The sequence below is a fragment of the Mytilus californianus genome, unplaced genomic scaffold (assembly GCF_021869535.1).
Source record: "Mytilus californianus isolate M0D057914Y unplaced genomic scaffold, xbMytCali1.0.p SCAF_10, whole genome shotgun sequence".
In the NCBI taxonomy this organism is placed as follows: domain Eukaryota; kingdom Metazoa; phylum Mollusca; class Bivalvia; order Mytilida; family Mytilidae; genus Mytilus; species Mytilus californianus.
The window spans coordinates 48,536,946-48,559,332 of NW_026262582.1; the positions used below are offsets into that span (position 1 = coordinate 48,536,946).

Below are 22,387 nucleotides of genomic sequence, written 5' to 3' on the forward strand. Positions count from 1 at the left end.
ATAATTTTTCCCCATTACTCTCTATTCTTTATACTTTTTACCCACAATTCTCTATTCTTTATCTATTTGCCCTAATTTTTTCTATTCCTTATTTTTTTTTGCCATTTTTCTGTAGTTTGGCCCATTTTTCTCTATTCTGTAAATCTCATCTAGACCCTCATACAATATCATGTAAAGCTCTTCCATTAAAATATATGTCAAGAGGGTGGACGGGAACTTTAAAATTTTACCCACAACCATCATACTTTAGAGTATTTTTTCACCAAAAATAGACATGTGATTTTTCCGGCAGGAGTCAAAATCCCCTGCTTTTTAAGCCGTCTTCCATCCCTTCCTGTTAACAGACATGTGATTTTTCCAGCGGGAGTCAAAATCTCCTGCTTTTTAAGCCCTCTTCCATCCCTTCCTGTTAACAGACATGTGATTTTTCCGGCGGGAGTCAAAATCTCCTGATTTTTAAGCCCTCTTCCATCCCTTCCTGTTAATAATTTAAATCTTCCGTTTTTTTCAAAATTTCAACCCAAAAAATTTGTCAGTCTCTATTTTTTATTGCCATCGATGTCAACAATAATTACGTTTTTTTGTCACTGATGAAGGTAATTTTTACCTGTAAATCAAAGAACTTGTATAAGTATATGGCTTCACTGGACAGCTTGGGTGTCAAACATACTTAATTAATTAACGATTTTTACCTCTGGCTAACTGCCGTTATGTAATAAAAGCTTTGTGTATTTAAAAACACTTTAAATAAAAAAAATTCGGGTTACTTCCCTTGTTTTATCTTGTATTAAGTTACCCTCCTTAAAATAATGTAAATTCTCAATGCCTCCTACACTCTTGAATGGTCCTGAGCCTCTCTTTGAATCAGCACCAGGGGTGGATCCAGGATTTTTGAAAGGGAAGCATAATCCAGAAAACTGAATATATATACTGTTAAACTTTGTGAGGTGTAAACATTTTAGGATGATTTATTAAAGAATCATATAAATTGCGAGAAACATAAAAAAAAAAATTTGCTGATCAAAGGGGGCGTACGCCATCTACATCCCCTCCCCATTGGACACCCACTGAGCACACCAATATGTTTAGAAAAACCTTTATGCAGGAAAATATAGATGAACTTACTGCAGACATTTGGAAATTCATCACTACCATCCAAACAGTTGGTAACATTGTCACACACCTCAACCATGGGTATACACTTTTGTTTGTCGTGGCACACAAAATCTGTCTTTGAACATGTGGCGTCTTTAGATACACATGTCTTTGAATCATTCAGCAGAACATATTTATCATCACTGCAGGTACAGTATGCTTGTCCAGTTTCTTTCACATGACACAGATCAGAACAACCAAAAGCATTTTCATAACATGGATTTTGTGAACCTGAAAAACATATATCATACGTATTTAGGATGTTAATTTTGACTAGATAGTACTCAAGTACTCCCATAATGAAGTAGGTGATACTCGTAAATTCATGTAAATTGATGAACAATATTATGAGCATAAGAATTGTGACCTCTCAACCTGTAAGATGATGATGGATGGCTATTTAACTTCCCAGCGTCAAATTAAATGCATATTCCGGATCAGATAAAATGCTCCGCTGGGCGCAGCTTGATGCAACCACAGAGGTCGAACCCTGAACAGTTGGGGCAAGTATGGACACAACATTCAAGCTTGATACAGCTCTGAATTTGGATTGTGATTAAATATTTGACACAGCATAGGTTTCTGACACAGAATGAATGTGGTCTAAGAACTTAAAAATTTTCAATTTACCTATTATGGTCCAATATCCAAAATCTAAATACATATACGATAAGATTCAGCATATCAAAGAACCCCAAGAATTCAATTTTTGTTAAAATCAAATTTAGTTTAATTTTGGACCCTTTGGACCTTAATGTAGACCAATTTGAAAACGGGATCAAAAATTAAGAATCTAAATAAACAGTTAGATTCAGCATATCAAAGAACCCCAATATTTCAATTTTTGATGAAATCAAACCATATCATTATTATTTTCTTTTATATATAAATCAAAAATAACCAACTTAAAATGGAAATTTTAAAGAAAAAAAAAAGGAAAAAAAGGAAACCCCCCCCCCCCCCCCCCCCCCATTTTTTGAACCCCCTTACAATTCATCACCCCAAACTCAATCATAGCCTGCCCTTTGTGGTATGGTACCTTGCAAGTTACAAAAATGCTTATTTTTGGCCCCTTTTTGGCCCCTAATTCCTTAACTGTTGGTACCATAACCACCAAAATCAATCCCCACTTTCCTTTTGTGGTATTGAACCTTATGGTAAAATTTCATAGAGATCCAATCACTTAAACTAAAGTTATTGTGCGAAAACCAATGTGTCTTCGGACGACGACGACGACGCCAACATCATACCAATATACAACCGCAATGCGGTTGCATAAAAATGTTAATGTAATATGAATACTAACCCTGCTTTGTACTAGACAGACAAGCTGTGCCAAATTTTTTACATGCTAGTTGACAAGGTAGCAGTCAGCAGGAAGACATGTCACCCTACCAAGAAGGCCAAATAAAACATAAAGCTGAAGACATGTTACCCTACCAAGAAGGCCAAGTAAAACATAAAGCTGAAAGGGGATTGCAAACCGTTAATTCAGAAAAGTTGTGTCCAATATGACTTAGGCCATCTATGCCTGGGGATAGAAAAACCTTAGTCTTTCATATATAATTCAAGATTTTATTTACACAAAATTTAATGAAAATTACCATATCAATGATACTGTGGATTCATTATTATTCGTGGGATACCAATTTTAATTCAATCATGGGTATAGGTAAAGCATGAATTTAAATGTCCATCAGAGTAAAAAAATTTCTATAGGTCTGTATGGAGACTTTGGCTTAACCACGAAATCAAATATCCATTAAAATACAATTTTTCCTCAATCCACGAAAATAAATGAATCCACAATATTTCATTTCAACACAAAGTGCTGACCACTGGGCTGATGATGCCCATGTGAAAAACAATCACTGTCTTTTTACTTACAATCTTCAGCATCTTTAGCATAGACAGCAAGTCCCATAGGCTGTCTGTCTAGCTTGTCTCGAAGCATAGAATGAATATTTCCATCATATTTATTCACTTTGACAACAGCTCTTAACATCCAATCAGTCCAATATATAAAATCTCCATAGATGGTCAGACCAAATGAATGCTGGGGGAGTGTGGTAATTATTACCTGTAATAAACAAATATAAGCATACAAGCTTTAAAAATATTATTTCTAAGTATATCAAATTAAAACATTTCAAGCTGTGCATTTTGATATGAAAAATTTGTAAAGGGTTCTGAGTTTTGGAAACAGAAAAATATCAATATGCTATTATAAACAGCAGCTGACGAGGTTCTGGAATTTGAACATGTGTGGGGGTGTTAAACTACTTTGCTTGAGCACTCAAGTCTTATATGGACCTACCCCTACTGGGTCCTCTTTACATGTTTGGGATGTTTGGAATACCACAGATTGTTCATTAATTAATTTGTGTATTGTTTGAAAACTGTACTGTTGTTTGTGGTTTTATTAAAATGAAAAACTAAGCATTAAACTGTGGTTCTTTTCCCAAACATGTGTTTGTTTTACTAGTAACCAACTGGATTCACTGGTTTCTGGACTGCATTCCAAACAGAGTATGTCAGATGCTGTTCTGCATCTGTTCTGAATTTGGTCTAGATTCCAATATGCATTTACACTGTCAGTTCAAGGGAATTTGGGGGGGGGGGGGGGGGGGGGGGGTTCTTTTCTGAATGCTGTAGATTAATTAATTAACATGAAGAATTATCTTATACAAATATCCATCTTTGATATGGAGCAAGTGACAGGACTATTTACCAAATGCAAAACTAATTCACAATATTGAAATTGGTATTCGTTTGTACTAGAACTCTTGGAATTTTTAGTTACTTTGCATGGCATTATAGTTATATAAAAATAAGAAGATGTGGTATGATTGCAATTGAGACAACTCTCCACCAGAGACTGTATGACATAGAAGTTAATAACTGTAGGTCACTGTACGGCCTTCAACAATGAGCAAAACCCATACCACATAGTCATTATAGTCACAACCATTTTGTACAGGATTCTGGATGTCATCTCTGTGACAGTGAGGCTCATCTAGCTTTAAAATTCCTTTTGTATACATGTAAAACTTTCATGTGTAAAAACATATTTTTAAATTACCGCCTTTTAACTGACCTCACGATTTTTTCCATCAAAATCAGATCTCTCAATTTTATCTAATCTTGCATCAGACCAGTACAGGCGCTGTGCTTTGTGGTCTATGGCCAAACCATTTGGTGTTCGGATATCATCTGTTATTATTGATACCACATCCCAACCATCCATTGTTGACCTCTGTATCCTTGGTGACAAGTCATTCCAATTTGTCCAAAACATCCTCCTGTAATACATTCAATGCTTAACTACTATACTACTAAAACAAGAATGTGTTCATATCATAGGGAACATGTGTACCAAGTTTCAAATTGATTGGACTTCAACTTCATCAAAAACTACCTTGACCAAAAACTTTAACCTGAAGCGGGACAGACGAACGGACGAACAAACGGACGAATGGACAGACGAACGAATGATCGAACGGATGCACAGACCAGAAAACATAATGCCCCTCTACTATCGAAGGTGGGGCATAAAAAAGGTTTAGCGACACAACTTCTGACTGAAAATAAAGTAAAACAAAATCTCAATTTATCTTTCAAACTTGTGTTTTCTTAATCTTCAACCATTTGTGTATTCAATAATACAACAGTTATGTTGGTCAAATTTTAGACAACTACACTGTTTGCAAACTTTGAGGGAAGTGGTTAAAATTGAAGATCACAATTTTAAACAATTTTTGCACATGGTCCATGTTAGAAAATGCATACAACCCACTTAATTTAACTATGTGGTGAATATGATGACATAACAGATTACATATGAAAATCAACTGACATTTTCCTGGCAAAAAAAAATTTAAGGGCGCTATTTTTACCTCCAAATTTTATCATAATTGTTTAGTTTTCTTATAACCAATTCAAATTCATTTAAAACAAAATTCTGATCATTATGTAAAAATTTTGATCATTTTCTAATGAGATGGAAGTATGGGAAAACTTTCTTTGAGTAGTTTATAAAATATACTACTTATTATTTGGATAAAGCTTCTCGTTTACTGATTTTTCAATCTTTAAATGTTAGTTTTCATGATTTTAATAAGTGATTCTGACTGTGAAATTTTGTAACTTGCACGGTACAATATGAGCTATTATAATGCCTTCTTTGTGCACTTGTCTAGTACAATGACCCTGGGGTGATCACCCATTTGTATATCTTTCTGTACAATATGAGCTACATTATAATACCTACCTTGTGCACTCATCCAGTACAATGGCCCTGGGGTGATCACTAGCTCCCAGTTGTACCACAGGCTGTACAGGGCCTGCCTTGGTTCCGTCGCTATTTAATAGTACACGACAAATAGACGAGTTTGTGTAACTTGTGTAATACAAGTATGGTTTATCATTGTCATGCATGTACGCTAATCCTTCGGCTGAACCAACCGCTAAAATATATAAAAGAATAATATAAAAACCAAGCTTTTGTGGACATTTGTGAAATAATTTTACCCCCCAAAAATGAAGTGGTATGCTTTACAAACCTTTTATCAAATTCTTTAACTAAAAAGAGTAACTATTTTATTGTACTGTGGAATTGTTATTATTTGTGGAATATCTATATTCATGGATTTTGTGGGTTAAGGTAAGGCATGAATTCAAATGTTGTACAAAGTAAAAACTTTCTACAGGCTTGCATGCAGATTTCAGCAAAACCATGAAATCAAATATTCATAAAAATGTATTAGTTCCTTTCTCCACGAAAAATTGGTATCCACGAAAATAAATGAATCCACGGTATTCACAAATAACCTGTCAAACACCAACACTCATATTAAAGTGTACTTCAGTGATTACAGTCATTTCCACAGTAAATTTTGTGCCATTAAAATGAACATGTTGAATATCTTCATGCTTAATCTTGCTAAAGAACAGTTGCTTGTTGTATAATACATAAACCTGTCTTTAGTACTTACAATCAATTTCTACAGTAAATTTTGTGCTATCAAAATCAACATGTTGAATATCTCCAAACTTAATACCACTTATGAAACATTTGCTTGTTGTATAAAAAATAATTTTGTCTTTAATACTTACAATCGACTACAACAGTAAATTTTGTGCCATTAAAATGAACGTGTTGAATATCTCCACGCTGAATATCGCTGAAGAATAATCTTTTGTTGACTACATCAACAGTCATGCCAATAACATTTTTCATATGATTTTCATTTTCGATCTTCCACAACGGTCGCTGGATACCTCCATCCATGTGTGTACTCTCTATAGATGTCACTTTAGAATACAGCAAAAAGGCATCATGATCTGAAAAAAAATCATGAATAAATAATAGTTAGAAAATATTTACAAATGATCTTCATCAACACTAGACCTACAGTGATATTGTTGTCTTTTTTCAAAACTACCTCTACCCCTTATATTTTGGGAAAATTAGGGAAATTGGGAATTTTTTTAAACAGTTTTTTTCACGTAATATTTTGAATTGTGAGACATTTTCAACCGGAAAGGAACTTTTTGGGGAGGGGAAGGAAACGAAGAAATTGACGGTACTTAATACATTGAAAACCACGCGTGTTACAAACACTGCAATGATTCTAATAAGAAACACGGATCTCAAAAGCACTTATAATATCAAAAAAATAACATGAATACGAAATTTACGTACATTACTACCAATGCCATCACCGTTTGGGGAAAATGTGTAACTTTTTGGGAGGAATTTTAGGCCATTTTTTTTAGTAATTGGGAATTTTCTCTAGGGGAAAAAGCCGTATTTAGGAGGTAATTTGAGGCAAACAATATCACTGACCTACAGCAAGAAAAGCTCACAATGATACTCTCCACATATAAAGTTATGACAAAGTTAATACTTTGCTTTATATAAAATAGGGAAACCACTGAAATATAATTCAAACCCCCCAAAAAATGAGTGTGCAATGTCATTATATGGTGAAGACTCTGAAACAGATTTTAAAAATTCTAATAGGGGTTATATTGTGGGATGGAAAAACAAACAAATGGACAGAATAAGGAATTGATGGAAGGACAGGTGTCTGGCTAACTGTATGTTGTTAATTCAGAAATAATGGTGTGCATTTATTATTGCGATATTTAAAGAATGGACAAAATCAGAGATTAATTATTGCGATTTCATACAGAAAATGTATCAGAAATCAAAATGCGAGTTCTTAATTATTTGATACTCACACATTCGCATTATTCTCATTAGTAAAAACCTCGCAATAATTTCTGAATTTACAGTACAGCTTGCTATAGAAAACCATGGGGGAGTATAATAACAGGACAAGAACTCATCAACAAAAAAATACAATAGGTAGTTCCTGCAATAAGGGGTCAACTGGGAGGAATGGCGGTAACTTTTGAATGCCACTAGAAAATGAGGGTATATCAGAAAGGGATGGAAATTTTCCCAAAAAAAGAAGCACCAATTGACCACCACAAAGATTTGTTGCAAGGGTCTTAACGAACAGAGAGCATAGCAGTCTCTCTTCAAGAGGCATCAGAAATAGCTGAAGTGAAGTGAAAAATATTCGAAATGCATTATATGTGTGTGAGATTTATCAGATACTTAAGAAAAGTATAAGTTATGTAAATTTACTGTTTATAAAATGTAGAATTCATCGACACACTAAGGTTTTTTTACCCTCATGTATAGATTGCTTATGCCTCATTTGGCAATTTTTTTTTTAATTTTTGCTTTTTAATGTGGTACAAAACACTTTGACTAAAATTAATTTCGCTCGTTTAATTTTCATAAAATTTTGACAAAATATTTACTTTGACCCTTTGACAAACACTAATTTTGATCATTGAGAAGCTTAATATTTCCTAAACCCTTTCAACGCCATACACAGCATATGCCGCGATGACGTACGCCGTCCGCCACTGCTGTTCGCAACATATGTCACGATGATGATGGATTTTTCATCCAGACTCGTATACCATTCGGTTTTCATTCGGGTCCTCTCTAACTTTTCCTCATATGAATTGAGGATATACAAGGTCCCGTTTGCGCTTGAAATTGCGGGAATTTTAATGGTAAAAGCATGCAGTAGAAGAAAAATAAAAACAAATATTTTAACAAAATGCAAATGGTGGAAATTGAAAAAGACACTGTAGATATGGATATATTTCAGCATTTCTATGGCGAAACTGACAACGAGGAATAGTTAAAAGGTTTCACGTTATCTCAATGTGTTAATTACATTCAATTCGTGTGGGAAATATGATTTGGTTGATCTTTACGAGACGTAGAAAAAGGGGGGAAAAAGAGGTTGACTAAAAATTTGGCAGATGGAGCCACTTATTTGCGCCACGTTTACATCATATACCTTGTGTATGGTGCAAATACGCTACGGAATCGAGCAACTGGTGTCTTCTTTATTATAGGTAGATAAAACAACAAAATAAATAAAGATCAAAAGTTGTTTTTATTAAAATTCCAACACAAATACAATAATTTACACCTTTTACCTGTTAATTACCTGAAAATGCAGGTAGCTTGATGAAAATTTTACTAAAATAATTGCATAACATTACAGTTCATGCTCTCCTGAGCATTTTTCATGCATTAACTTTGTCTATAGCTCTAATAATTAAAAAGATACAGCAGTCTGAAAAGGAATATACTGTTTTAATGAATGAACACAAAAAAAATGCAGCAGCAGCAGCCATTTTTCTATTTCTTTGTGTAGCGTTGAAAGGGTTAACAATAGAACATGATTAAAACGTTCAGCTGATTTTTACAGAGTTATCTCCCTGTAGTGTTTTTTTATTTGGCCTTCCAACTGTATTGATTCGGGCGTCACTGACAAGTCTTATGTTTTTATGTTGCAAATCTGAGGGTCATTACTATGATCTTGACTAGTGAAGTATAAGGAGTTAAGAGGAGGTGCAGAATGATTTTATGTTTTGCATACTGCTGGCTTTGAGTTTCTCCAAGATAACTAAAAAAATCTTCAAAAGTTACAAACTTAAAATTGCTTCACAAAACAACAAAATTAATACTCTTAAATAAATAACAACAATCAAATCCACAAGAATGAGATGTTTTGAAAAAAAATGAAAATGTGTTAGCATTTCTTACCTTCACAAGTGTGTCTATCTTTTCCCAGTTTGCTATAAGAACAGGCACATGATGGCATATCACCACCAGTATAGAAACACAGCTGTTGACAGCTTCCATTCAGACCACTACTACAAGTATTGGGTTCTACAAAATAAAAAAAAAAAGATGATGTTTCTATATTTAATAAACTGCTTTGCCGAGCACAGCTTGATACGACCGCAGAGGCCCAACCCTGAAATTTTTCTACCCCCCCTTCCAAAAAAAATAATTTTGAAGAAATTTTCTTTTTGTAAAATGTGGTACAAATTAAGAGACATCCATACCCTTAAACACAAGTTATTGTCTGAAAACTAGAAAAATGCTTGTTTTAGACCCTTTTTGGCCCCTAATTCCTCAACCGTTTGGGCAATTACCCCCAAAATGAATCCCAACCTTCTACTTGTGGTATTGAACCTTGTGGTACAATTTCAGAGCAATCAAAATACTTATACACAAGTTATTGTCCTGAAACTAGAAAAATGCTTATTTGGCCCCTTTTTGGCCCCCAATTCCTAAACAGTTGGGACCATCACCCCCAAAAACAATCCCAACCTTCCTTTTGTGGTATACACCTAATCGCTATTTGTCCGCCATTACTGGACATCACAAAGGTTCTTGCAAAATTTTGACGTCATAATACAAAATATCTGACGCCACAATGGAAAAGTGATTGTTGTATGACGTCAATAGTTCAAGCGGGACAGATTCTCGGGTCAACAGGGACAGAATTCCAAATAGCGACAAGGTGTATTGAACCTTTTGGTTAAATTTCATAGAGATCCATACACTCAAAACTAAAGTTATTGTCCGGAAACCAAATGTCTTTGGACAACGTCGATGATGACGACGTGATACCAATATACGACAGTCATATAAAAACTATGAGTTCACTCAAGCATGACATATAGGTCATAATACAAAATGTTTTAGATCAGTATTTAAGGTCTTTATAAGAACTGAATGGAAAAGATTGCATAAACTTATCATTGGATTCTAAAAATTAACATTTCATTCCTTTAAAACCAATACTAAGATTTGACCATATTATTTCTAAAGACTTCCGTCATGCAAGGTTGTACTCACCAGAAGGTCCCTGTAGACTTTTGTCAAATGCCTTAATGTCGGTGATCTGTAGTCCTAAGTTCTCTCTCAGTATTTTCACATCACTTCCATTATGCTTGTCGGCAAATTTAATTGTACTATTTTTGTTCTTCTCTCTAAAAAATAATGTAATTATAATTTATAAATAGATTAAGATTAAATCGTTGTATTTTTTAGTATCATGAAAGAAAATGATTTGACGAGAAGATGATTGATGTTGATTGTGCCTGTAACTTGTACTTTCATTTGATGTAACCAAACCTTTAAACAGACTTATTCGGAAAGGATATAGTTATGATACTGTTGTCAAGTCATTAAGGATTGCATATTTTGGTATTAATATTGATTCACTCATAGGGTCTTTGCATCGGAAATAAACACATTTATTCTAAAACCAGTTGTTGGCATGATACCGGTTATGTTCTCATATATTTTATGATGGTATGATACTAAACCCCTAACAGGAGGGATTGTACTTGATTTTCATATGATGATGACATAATCTTTCAATAAGTTTAATTGAGGTCTGGAGCTGGCATGTCAGTAACTGCTAGTAGTCCTTTGTTCATTTATGTATCATTGTCATTTTGCTTAGTTTCTTTTGTTACCTATTCTGACATCAGACTCGGACTTCTTTTTAACTGAGTTTTACTGTGTGTATTGCTATATGTGTTTCTTTATTCTACATTGGCTAGAGGTATAGGGGGAGGGTTGAGATCTCACAAAACATGTTTAACCTTCGCCGCATTTTTGCGCCTGTCCCAAGTCAGGAGCCTCTGGCCTTTGTTAGTCTAGTATGTTTAATTTTAGTTCATTTATATGTTTTGGAGTTTAGTGTGACGTCCATTTTCACTGAACTAGCACACAATTTTATTTAGGGTCCAGCTGAGGACCACCTCCGGGTGCGGGATTTTCTCGCTGCATTGAAGACCCATTGGTGGCCTTCCGCTGTTGTCTGCTCTTTGGTCGGGTTGTTGTCTCTTTGACATATTCCCCATTTCCATTCTCAATTCTATTGTTCTACTTCATTGCAGTAAATTAAAACCATATTAGAATCAAAATAGAATAAAAAAAATATGTGTCCACCATGCAATGCTCACACTATCACATTTCCATGTTCAGTAAACCATGATATCTAGGTCAAAAGCCTAATTTGGCATATGGTTTTTTTAAAGTTTATAACACAATGAACATGTGTACTATTAGCTTCCAGTCCATGTGACCATAATTTCATAGTTTAAACAACCTTAAAATCAAACTTTAACATGATACAGATCAAAAGAAGGCATGCCTGTACGCAATACACACATGTATAAGAAAACTTGATAATTAAATGTGTATTCATAATTTCTTAATAATCTTGAATTTAACCTTACTTTTGTTCAGCAGTTTCAATTTTGTGAAAAATAGGAATCAAATACCTGCAAGGTAAAACCCCTTTTTCAGAAGATAATGCATTCTGGGAAATATTTTCAAACGTATACACGAAAATGTTGTGATTGGTTGACAATGTCCTAAACCAAAAAAAATCCAACCAATTGCATTCTGGGAAATATTTTCAAAAGTATACACCAAAGTGTTGTGATTGGTTGACAATGTCCTAACCAAAAAGATATCCAACCAATTGCATAATGTTATTTTCATTTTGGTTTAAAAACATTGAAATTACCCGCAATCACTCTTATTCTAAAAAGGCCGATTGAGTGATTAATTGATAATGAGGATGGACTGTTGTTACAAGTCCAGTGGCAAATATTACATGCATACCAATAAACACTGTCCCCATACACAGATAATCTGTACTTACAACTGGGCCCAATATATGTGGTCCTGGTACACAGTTAATCCTACACAAGAATCAACTTTCGGAAAACTTGATGTATCAATTTTTACAGCATTGATATTGTATCTGATAATTTTTTTACTGACAGCATCCCACCAATACAGGCAATTATCATGGTAGTCTATCGTTAAATGTTTAAGTTCCATTTCTGATGAAGTGATTAGCTCCCTTTGTTGCGAGCCATCCATTCGACCTTGCATAATTGCATATTTCTGCTCAGCATAATTTATCCAGTATATATACCTGAAATTATTTACAACAATAATAATACATAATAATAAAAAACTTTATGCATAAAGTTAAACATAATTAGTTACAAAAACTGATCTTCCCTGAGGCCTTCATATAAAATACAGGCAAAAACAGATATTTACACATAGTTAATTAACAATCATAAAGGTCAATGTATAATAATATAGGTAGACATAAAACAGTTTAAATAAGGGAGTACATGTTATAAGAAAAAAGTACTGTAAACCAAATTTTTGTGGATATTTTATTTTGTGGAATTGCCAAAGTCTGCATACTATAGAAAAATATGGACTTTGTCGAACATTCAAATTCATGGTTCACCTTGACCCATGAAATCTACAAAAACTGGATTCCCATGAAAGTTAACAAATCCACAGTAATCCATAGAACAGATCTAGATCTAGCATAAATTAATGGGTAATGTGTCCATGGGACACAAATGATGCCCCCGCTTGCACATAATGTTATAAAGGGACATAACTCAAGAACGGTAAAAATCTTACTTGATCTGACTTTTGTAGTAAGAAGCATATGTATAAGATTTATAACATTTGGTTTAGGCAAACTTAAGTTAGAGAATGGAAACGAAAAATGCAGCATTTTTTTCATTTGTAAAGGGGCAAGACTCTAGAAAGGTAAAAGTGACGCCACCCAAATTCAAACTTGATCTGTGTTTTGAAGTAATAAGCATCGTGTATAAAGATTCATAACATTTGATTTGAGGCAAACTAAAGTTAGAGAACCGAAACCAATTTTTTGGGATGTACGGATGTACAGACGGATGGACAAGGGTAAAACCTCCACTACGACAGGGGCATAACAAAATATTCTAAGCTCCAAAAGCTCAGTTTTGGTTCGGGAGCTATCAGGTTACTAAAAGAGAAGGACTATTATCTAATGTCTATTTAAACTTTTGAACTAAGCAAAGTGGTGTTTCCTTCTTCACATAGGTTTATAATTTAAGTTATGAGCTATCTTCTCAATACAGAACACCTTACCTTAGCACAATACTTTTATTTAAACTTTTTGTAGACAAGACATAAGTCTAACTTGGTAAAACTGTGCAGTGTATTTGTTAAAACTTCTCGAAGCCTGGATGTTAAGTCTTTCAAAATTTGTCAAGTTTGCTGAACTCTAAATTTCTTTTTGGTTGTTCATGTTGTGGTCAAACTAACATCATGGTGTCAGTTATGGTACAAATAAACAACTTTCAAATTCATACACTTTCCGTTATATTTCCTTTGTCACAATGGTTAATATGTTATAACATCACAGTACGAACCAATTTATTCAATGACATCATTTAACATCACTCATAAAAAAAACTCGAGATTGGTGTATTGATGAGATTCCTAAATTTCCATGAAGGTTTGACAAAGTTATTAATGTCTAAAAAAGAACTTAAACCAGAGACTGAACCTAAATGTTGTCAATGCCCAAGGAATATTGCTATGTCTCACTTCCATGACAAAATGTGGCTGGCTCAACTTTTTTTTATTAACATCATGGTGTATTTTAATATCATTAGGTCAGGGCTATTCTATTTAAATGTATGTGGGAGGTTAGGAAGGGACTTTCAAAATATCCCTACAACCAAGAACCATTTTTTAGATAATTTTGCATAATAGTAATAGACGTATATTGAAAAAGACCCATGACCCACATTCAATAATTAAACTTCCCTTCCTACCCTCCCACATACATATTAATGGAATAGCCCTCAGTTACAATACAAATTTTTCATTGTTTTGTAACTTACCCTTTCACAGGATCAATAACGATCTCCTTTGGTTTTTCTCCGTCTCCATGAACAATGACATAACGCAGACTACTCCTGTTTAAGTTGACCACTTCTATAACGTCATGACCTTCATCAACCCAATACACATTACCTATAAAGAAATAAATATTGTTTTACTGTGTTGAATAAACACAAGCTGGTACAAAAATCTGAAAGTTTCTTAAGTTACTGTAAATTCAGAAATTATGGGGGTGCATTTATTATTGCGATTTTTGAAGAATGGACAAAAATGCGAAATTAATTATTACAATTTCAGGAAAATCTGCATACAGATATATGTATCAGATACCAGAATGTGAGTTCTTATTATTGTGGTAATCACCAAGTCGCATTATTCGCATTAATAAAAACCTCACAATAATATTTGAATTTACAGTACTGAGGATTCATTAATTTTCTTGGGAACTAATTTTTTTGTGGATTGAGGAAAAATTGTATTTTCGTGGATATTTTATTTTCTGGATTTGCCAAAGTCTGCATACAAGGCTATAGAAAATTTATGTCACATTGAACATTTTGTATTTTCTTTTCCCATTGAAATCCAAGAAAATTGGTATCCACAAATAATAATGAATCCACACTACTGTGGATTCATTAATATTCGTTGGATACCAATTTTCGTGGATTTCGTGGGTACAGGGGAACCACGATTTAAATGTTCAACAAATTTTAAATTTTCTAAAGGAATGTATGCAGACTTCGCCAAAACCACGAAATTAAATATCCACGAAAATGCCAGTTTTTGTCATTCCACGAAAAATGGTACCCACGAAAAATAAATGAATCCACACTATTTCATTATATTGTTTTATGGTGTTGAATAGAAAAAAGCTATAAATCCAAGTTGCTTTTTTTTTCCAAAGTTATTTCATTTTACAGTAAAAAACATATATTGTTACATGAAAATCCGTCTCCTTTTTAATTTTATCATTGATGCTTCTCTGATTTAAATATCTAGACTTAGCAACAATAAAAAGTCAAAACAACACTGTCTTAAGCATAACATTTTTTTTGGGGCAATAACTTTTTTGCACAAATGTCTTTTGTCATAATTTCAATGTAGATGTCTTTTGGTTTTTAATGTCAATCAAATGCTCAATCTTTACACTATCAACAAATGCTCAATCTTTACACTATCAACAAATGCTCAATCTTTACACTATCAAAAAATGCTCAATCTTTACTCTATCAACAAATGCTCAATCTTTACACTATCAAAAAATGCTCAATCTTTACTCTATCAACAAATGCTCAATCTTTTCACTATCAACAAATGCTCAATCTTTACACTATCAACAAATGCTCAATCTTTAAACTATCAAAAACACAAACAGCCTTTGTATGTCCTAAGTCAGGAGCCTGGTGTTCCGTGGTTGTCGTTTGTTGGTGTGGTTCATAAGTGTTTCTCGTTTCTCATTTTTTATATAAATTAGACCGTTGGTTTTCCTGTTTGAATTGTTTAACAGTAGTCATTTTGGGGCCTTTATAGCTTGCTGTTCGGTGTGAGCCAAGGCTCCTTGTTGAAGGCCGTACTTTGACCTATAATTGTTTACTTTTTATACATTGTGACTTGGATGGAGAGTTGTCTCATTGGCACTCATACCACATCTTCTTATTTATATTTGATGTTTTCTGAGCCTACAAATTAACATATAATGTACCTGCAATCCAGTCAACAGCAATATCTACAATAGAACCCATATCATCATCAACAATTATTTTCCGTTCCATTAAATCACGTCTAATACGAGATATCGATTGTGTCTTACTATCCATCCAGTATATATGGTCATCTTCTGCAAGATAAAAAATAAATAATTAGTATTTTAAAGAAAGTCATTAATATTAAACACAATTGCTGTAAACACACAATTCAATTTCTTTAAACCTGGCAAGGTCATATTTTCTTTTATAAAATAATAATCATTTTTGCCATTTTCTATAAAACAAGCATTCTGAGAGTATTGCATGGCAATACATAGTCCCCTACCGGGTAAAAATTCATTATACTGGAACAAAATGCTAACTTGTTCTATAACTTGTCATGGTGTAAACAAAAAGAAAATATCAAGTCAATATCTTCAAGCATGACTAAAAACAGTGTGGAAAACTGATTAAATGAGTGAATTTTTCAAGTCCAAGGACCATAACTCTGCACAAAATTATCAGACCGAAATAAAATTTCGAACTTGATCTGTATAACTTGTCATGATAAAACTATATAAAAATTATCAATCAATATCTTCAAGCATGATGAAAAAATGTGTGGAAAACACTTTAACATTAGATATGATTAATAGTTCTCTAAAATTAGATATGATGTAATACAGTGTATATCTATTATCAAATTATAATCAAATATAGTTAATAGTTCCAAATATTTTTTCTTTTATTTGTCACAAACTAATATAGATTTGTAACTTATCTATAAAATGTCAACAATTTTTATCTACACAATGTAATGTAATATATACATTAATAAAATGCTCCGCAGGGCGCAGCTTGATACGACCGCAGAGGTTGAACCCTGAACAGTTGGGGCAAGTATGGACACAACATTCAAGCTTGATACAGCTCTGAATTTGGATTGTGATTAAATATTTGACACAGCATAGGTTTCTGACACAGAATGAATGTGGTCTAAGAACTTAAAAATTTTAAATTGGACATTCACCTATTATGGTCCAATATCCAAAATCTAAATACATGGTTAGATTCAGCATATTAATGAACCCCCAAGAATTCAATTTTTGATGAAATCAAACAAAGTTTAATTTTGGACCCTTTTGACCTCAATGTGGACAAAGTTGATAACAGGGCCCAAAAATCAAAAATCTAAATACATGGTTAGATTCAGCATATCAAAGAACCCCATATATTCAATTTTTGTTGAAATCAAACAAAGTTTAATTTTGGACCCCGATTTGGACCAACTTGAAAACTGGGCCCATAATCAAAAATCTAAATACATGTTTAGATTCAGCATTCAAAGAACCCTAAGAATTCAATTTTTGTTAAAATCAAACAAAGTTTAATTTTGGACCCTTTGGACCTTAATGTAGACCAATTTGAAAACGGAACTAAAAATTAAGAATCTAAATACACGGTTAGATTCGGCATATCAAAGAACCCCAATAATTCAATTTCTGTTGAAATCAAACAAAGTTTAATTTTGGACCCCGATTTGGACCAACTTGAAAACTGGGCCCATAATCAAAAATCTAAATACATGGTTAGATTCAGCATATCAAAGAACCCCATATATTCAATTTTTGTTGAAATCAAACAAAGTTTAATTTTGGACCCTTTTGACCTCAATGTGGACAAAGTTGATAACGGGGCCCAAAAATCAAAAATCTAAATACATGGTTAGATTCAGCATATCAAAGAACCCCATATATTCAATTTTTGTTGAAATCAAACAAAGTTTAATTTTGGACCCCGATTTGGACCAACTTGAAAACTGGGCCCATAATCAAAAATCTAAATACATGGTTAGATTCAGCATATCAAAGAACCCCATATATTCAATTTTTGTTGAAATCAAACAAAGTTTAATTTTGGACCCCGATTTGGACCAACTTGAAAACTGGGCCCATAATCAAAAATCTAAATACATGGTTAGATTCAGCATATCAAAGAACCCCATATATTCAATTTTTGTTGAAATCAAACAAAGTTTAATTTTGGACCCTTTTGACCTCAATGTGGACAAAGTTGATAACAGGGCCCAAAAATCAAAAATCTAAATACATGGTTAGATTCAGCATATCAAAGAACCCCATATATTCAATTTTTATTGAAATCAAACAAAGTTTAATTTTGGACCCCGATTTGGACCAACTTGAAAACTGGGCCCATAATCAAAAATCTAAATACATGGTTAGATTCAGCATATCAAAGAACCCCATATATTCAATTTTTGTTGAAATCAAACAAAGTTTAATTTTGGACCCCGATTTGGACCAACTTAAAAACTGGGCCCATAATCAAAAATCTAAATACATGTTTAGATTCAGCATATCAGAGAACCCTAAGAATTCAATTTTTGTTAAAATCAAACAAAGTTTAATTTTGGACCCTTTGGACCTTAATGTAGACCAATTTGAAAACGGAACCAAAAATTAAGAATCTAAATACACGGTTAGATTCGGCATATCAAAGAACCCCATTAATTCAATTTCTGATGAAATCAAACAAAGTTAAATTTTGGACCCTTTGGACCTCAATGTGGACCAATTTAAAAACGGGGCCCAAAATCCAAAAACTTAATACACGGTTAGATTCAGCATATTAAAGAACCCCAAGAATTCAAGAATAAAACCCTATTGAAATTGATCAAGAAATAAGCAATTTATACGAAGTATCTTCTTTTGCACAATACTGTGCAATTGAATATTTCTTGCTATTGCGCAATACTGTACAATTGACAATTTCTTGCTATTGCGCAATATTGTGCTATTGGATATTTCTTGCTATTGCGCAATACTGTGCAATTGGAGATTTCTTGCTATTGTGCAATTGAACATTTCTTGCTATTGTGCAATACTGTGCAATTGAAAATTTCTTGCTATTGCACAATACTTATTATATAATAATTTACACATTCTGTTTGGTGTGTATCTCCTACCATATCATTATTATTTGCTTTTAAATATAAATCAGAAATAACCAACTTAAAATGGAAAATTTTAAAAGAAAAAAAAAGGAAAAAAAGAAAAAAAAAGAAAAAAAAAAAAATCCCCCCCCCCCAAAAATTTTTTGAACCCCCTTATGAATCATCACCCCCAAACTCAATCCCAGCCTTCCCTTTGTGGTATGGTACCTTGCAGTACAATTTCAGAGAGATCCATACACTTGAACACAAGTTATTGTCTGGAAACTAGAAAAATGCTTATTTTTGGCCCCTTTTTGGCCCCCAATTCCTAAACGTTTCGGGCAATTACCCCCAAACTCAATTCCAGCTTTCCCTTTGTGATATGGAACCTTGTAGTACAATTTCAGAAATATCCAAACACTTACACACAAGTTATTGTCATGAAACTAGAAAAATGCTTGTTTTTTGCCCCTTTTGTGGCCCCTAATTCCTAAAATTTTGAGGCAATTACCCCCAAAATCAATAACAGCCTTCCCTTTGTGATATGGAACCTTGTGGTACAATGTCAGAGAGATCCATACACTTACACACAAGTTATTGTCTGGAAGTTACAAAAATGCTTATTTTTGGCCCCTTTTTGGCCCCTAATTCCTTAACTGTTGGTACCATAACCCCCAAAATCAATCCCAACCTTCCTTTCGTGGTATAGAACCTTATGGTAAAATTTCATGGAGATCCATTCACTTAAACTAAAGTTAGAGTGCGAAAACCAATGTGTCTTCGGACGACGCCGGACGACGCCAGACGACGACGACGACGACGACGACGACGACGACGCCAACGTCATACCAATATACGACCAAAAAATTTTTAATTTTTGCGGTCGTATAATAAAAATAGATTATTATCTAATTAAAGGATTTCACTTCATAATTTTTTTTATATATATATATAGCATTCAGAAAATTAGTTTATACAAAATAACAAACAAACCTGCCAAAAAATTCTTCAAATAATTTACCAAAGAATGTCTTTTAAAAAATGAGTTATCTCCCTTTGTACAGAAATATGGTTTAACATAGTACTCTAACATTAGATATGGTCCAGAGTTATGGTCCATAACTCTGGACTAAATCATCAGACTGGAACAAAATTCGAACTTGATATATAACTTGTCATGGCAAAACTATATACCAAATATCAAATCAATATCTTCAAGAACGAAGAAAAAAAGTGTGGAAAGCTGAATCGCCGGACTGACGGATGGACAGACGGATGGACAGACGGACGGACAGACAGACGGACAGAGTGCAAACTTCGTCGGTAGGGGACTAAAAAAATCTGTTAAATCCCCATGTATCATCAAAATTGAAAGAATGAATATTTTTAGGGAAAATGTTGATATTTTCAAACTGGAAAATTTTTAAAAATCAAAATAATATTTGGAAACAGTTGGCATAATATTGATGAAACACCCTGCAAGTTGTCATGTTTAATGGCAAGGTAGTTTAATATTGACGAAACACCCTGCAAGGTGTCATGTTTAATGGCAAGGTAGTTTTACCCATATAATTAATGAAAAGTAACAAAACTATTTCAGACAGAATTGGTCCATTATTTTTTTGTTAAGTTTATATTTTACAATATGTAATGCCTGTCACAATTACCTGCATGAAAATCAATAGCTTTGGCCATTGATATTTTAGAAATGAGTGGTAATGCCTCTGCTTTCTGTTCATCATTAAACTGTATACCATGTATTTCAGTTTCTGTGGCATACATAAGGAAAGACTCAATTCCTGAAAAACAACAGAAGCAATTAAGCATGTTTTATGTTTATATTTTCATAAACAAAGTCTTTTTCACTAACAATGTAAAGTCATACCTGACAACCTTTTGGAGCTACAAAGTGGGAGATCTACCTCTTTCAAACTCCACTAAGGGGGATAATCTGTGACAACCTTACTGTTTTTTGAGTTTTAAAATAAAATCATTTGAAAAACTAAAGTAATAGCGGCAAAAGTATGTTTCTAGATTATTCATATAAAAGTAAAAGAAAATCAATGTTAAAGAGCAGCCTACCCTTACCTACACAATAGGTTGTGTTATTTTACTCAGAATCAAGGGTATATAACAAAAGTATATTGCAAAAGTGATTACAAAATTATAAATTTGTTTGAGTCTCCCTTTCCTATATATGTATTATTTACCAATCATAATCCAATGGTATAGTGTAAATTCATTGATTGTTGGTTGCTTAACGTCCAGTGGCAAATATTTCATGCATATTCAGGACGATGTAAATTCAAAACTATTGGATGTATTTATCATTGCCATATTTGGTATATGGACAAAAATATGAGATTAAGGATGTTTGCTTGTCATGTTTTGGAATTTTTGTCAGATTTTCGGAATCCTCTGGTTTTATCTATTTGAATGCCTTAAAAAATTTTGCCCACTAACCCCCATTTTTCTTTTTATAAATCTTTAACATGTATAATTATAAGCCATCTGTAAAAGTCTTATAAAATCTTTGTTAATTTTTAACAGTTTTTGAGAACTTAAACTTGTCAATGATAAAGCTATGAAAAATCAAGAGAGAACATTTTCCCGCCAAAATTTCAATGGCTAATATCTCGAAAACAAGCAAACAGACCTATATTTTTTTTTCGCTCTTTTGGTTCCTTTATTAATCCCCTATCAATATATACTAGTGTTATGAAAAGCTTGTTATTTTGAAACGGATTAGCGAACTTCCTTAATTATGGCGATTTCAGGACAATCTGCATACAGATATATGTGTCAGATATCAGAATGCAAGTTCTTATTATTGCGGTACACACCCAGTGGTATAATTTGCATTAATGAAAACCTCACAATAATTTCTGTATTAAAAATACTCTATACTTTTATTTTAATTAGAACTGAGTTGCTTCCCTTACCTGTACATTCTGTGCCATTGATCAGTCTGAATCCAGCAGTACATTTACAAACGTGGCTGCCAGGTCCTGTTGGTAAACACAGTTGTGAACACCCTCCATTGTTGTTGGTACAATTGTTTATTCTATCTATAATATAAATTTTTCAACACATTTAAAAGTGAACCTCATTCCCAGAAAGCTATAAAAAAAAACCTCACACACTCGAAGCATTTCTTAAGGGGAGTTAGTATTTTGAAAAATAACAACTTTTGAAAAAAAGATCATTTTAGAAATATTTTTCAAGCACATATGTTTTCTCATTTGTATTAGATATATTTTTTAAGTGTTAACAACCATCTTATCTAATTTTTTTAGAAAAAACATGGTAAAATTACTTCACTGTTTTTTTTTTCATTTAGCTGCGGTTTCATCTTTACATTGTAGTTTGAACCATACTCACTTGAATCTGGACTAAATTTGAAGCTAGCTTTCATCTTATTGCCATGGGGACATTTTCGATTTCTATTTGCTTATCTTTTGTTTTTTTCAT

General features: G+C 33.2%; 1 protein-coding gene across 2 annotated transcripts in view; it reads right to left on the reverse strand.

The window, feature by feature from the left end:
- The window catches only part of LOC127718277 (prolow-density lipoprotein receptor-related protein 1-like), a 208,771-nt gene that overhangs the window by 61,873 nt on the left and 124,511 nt on the right, over positions 1-22,387 (reverse strand). For both annotated transcript variants that reach the window (XM_052224271.1, XM_052224272.1), the window contains 12 exons: positions 21,859-21,984; positions 20,584-20,715; positions 15,981-16,115; positions 14,278-14,410; positions 12,231-12,509; positions 10,406-10,539; positions 9,302-9,427; positions 6,271-6,498; positions 5,426-5,621; positions 4,253-4,457; positions 3,043-3,235; positions 1,126-1,386 (listed from right to left, as the gene is read on the reverse strand). In XM_052224271.1, the coding sequence (XP_052080231.1) occupies positions 1,126-1,386; positions 3,043-3,235; positions 4,253-4,457; positions 5,426-5,621; positions 6,271-6,498; positions 9,302-9,427; positions 10,406-10,539; positions 12,231-12,509; positions 14,278-14,410; positions 15,981-16,115; positions 20,584-20,715; positions 21,859-21,984 (2,148 nt within the window). The remainder of the gene's footprint in view (positions 1-1,125; positions 1,387-3,042; positions 3,236-4,252; positions 4,458-5,425; positions 5,622-6,270; positions 6,499-9,301; positions 9,428-10,405; positions 10,540-12,230; positions 12,510-14,277; positions 14,411-15,980; positions 16,116-20,583; positions 20,716-21,858; positions 21,985-22,387) is intronic.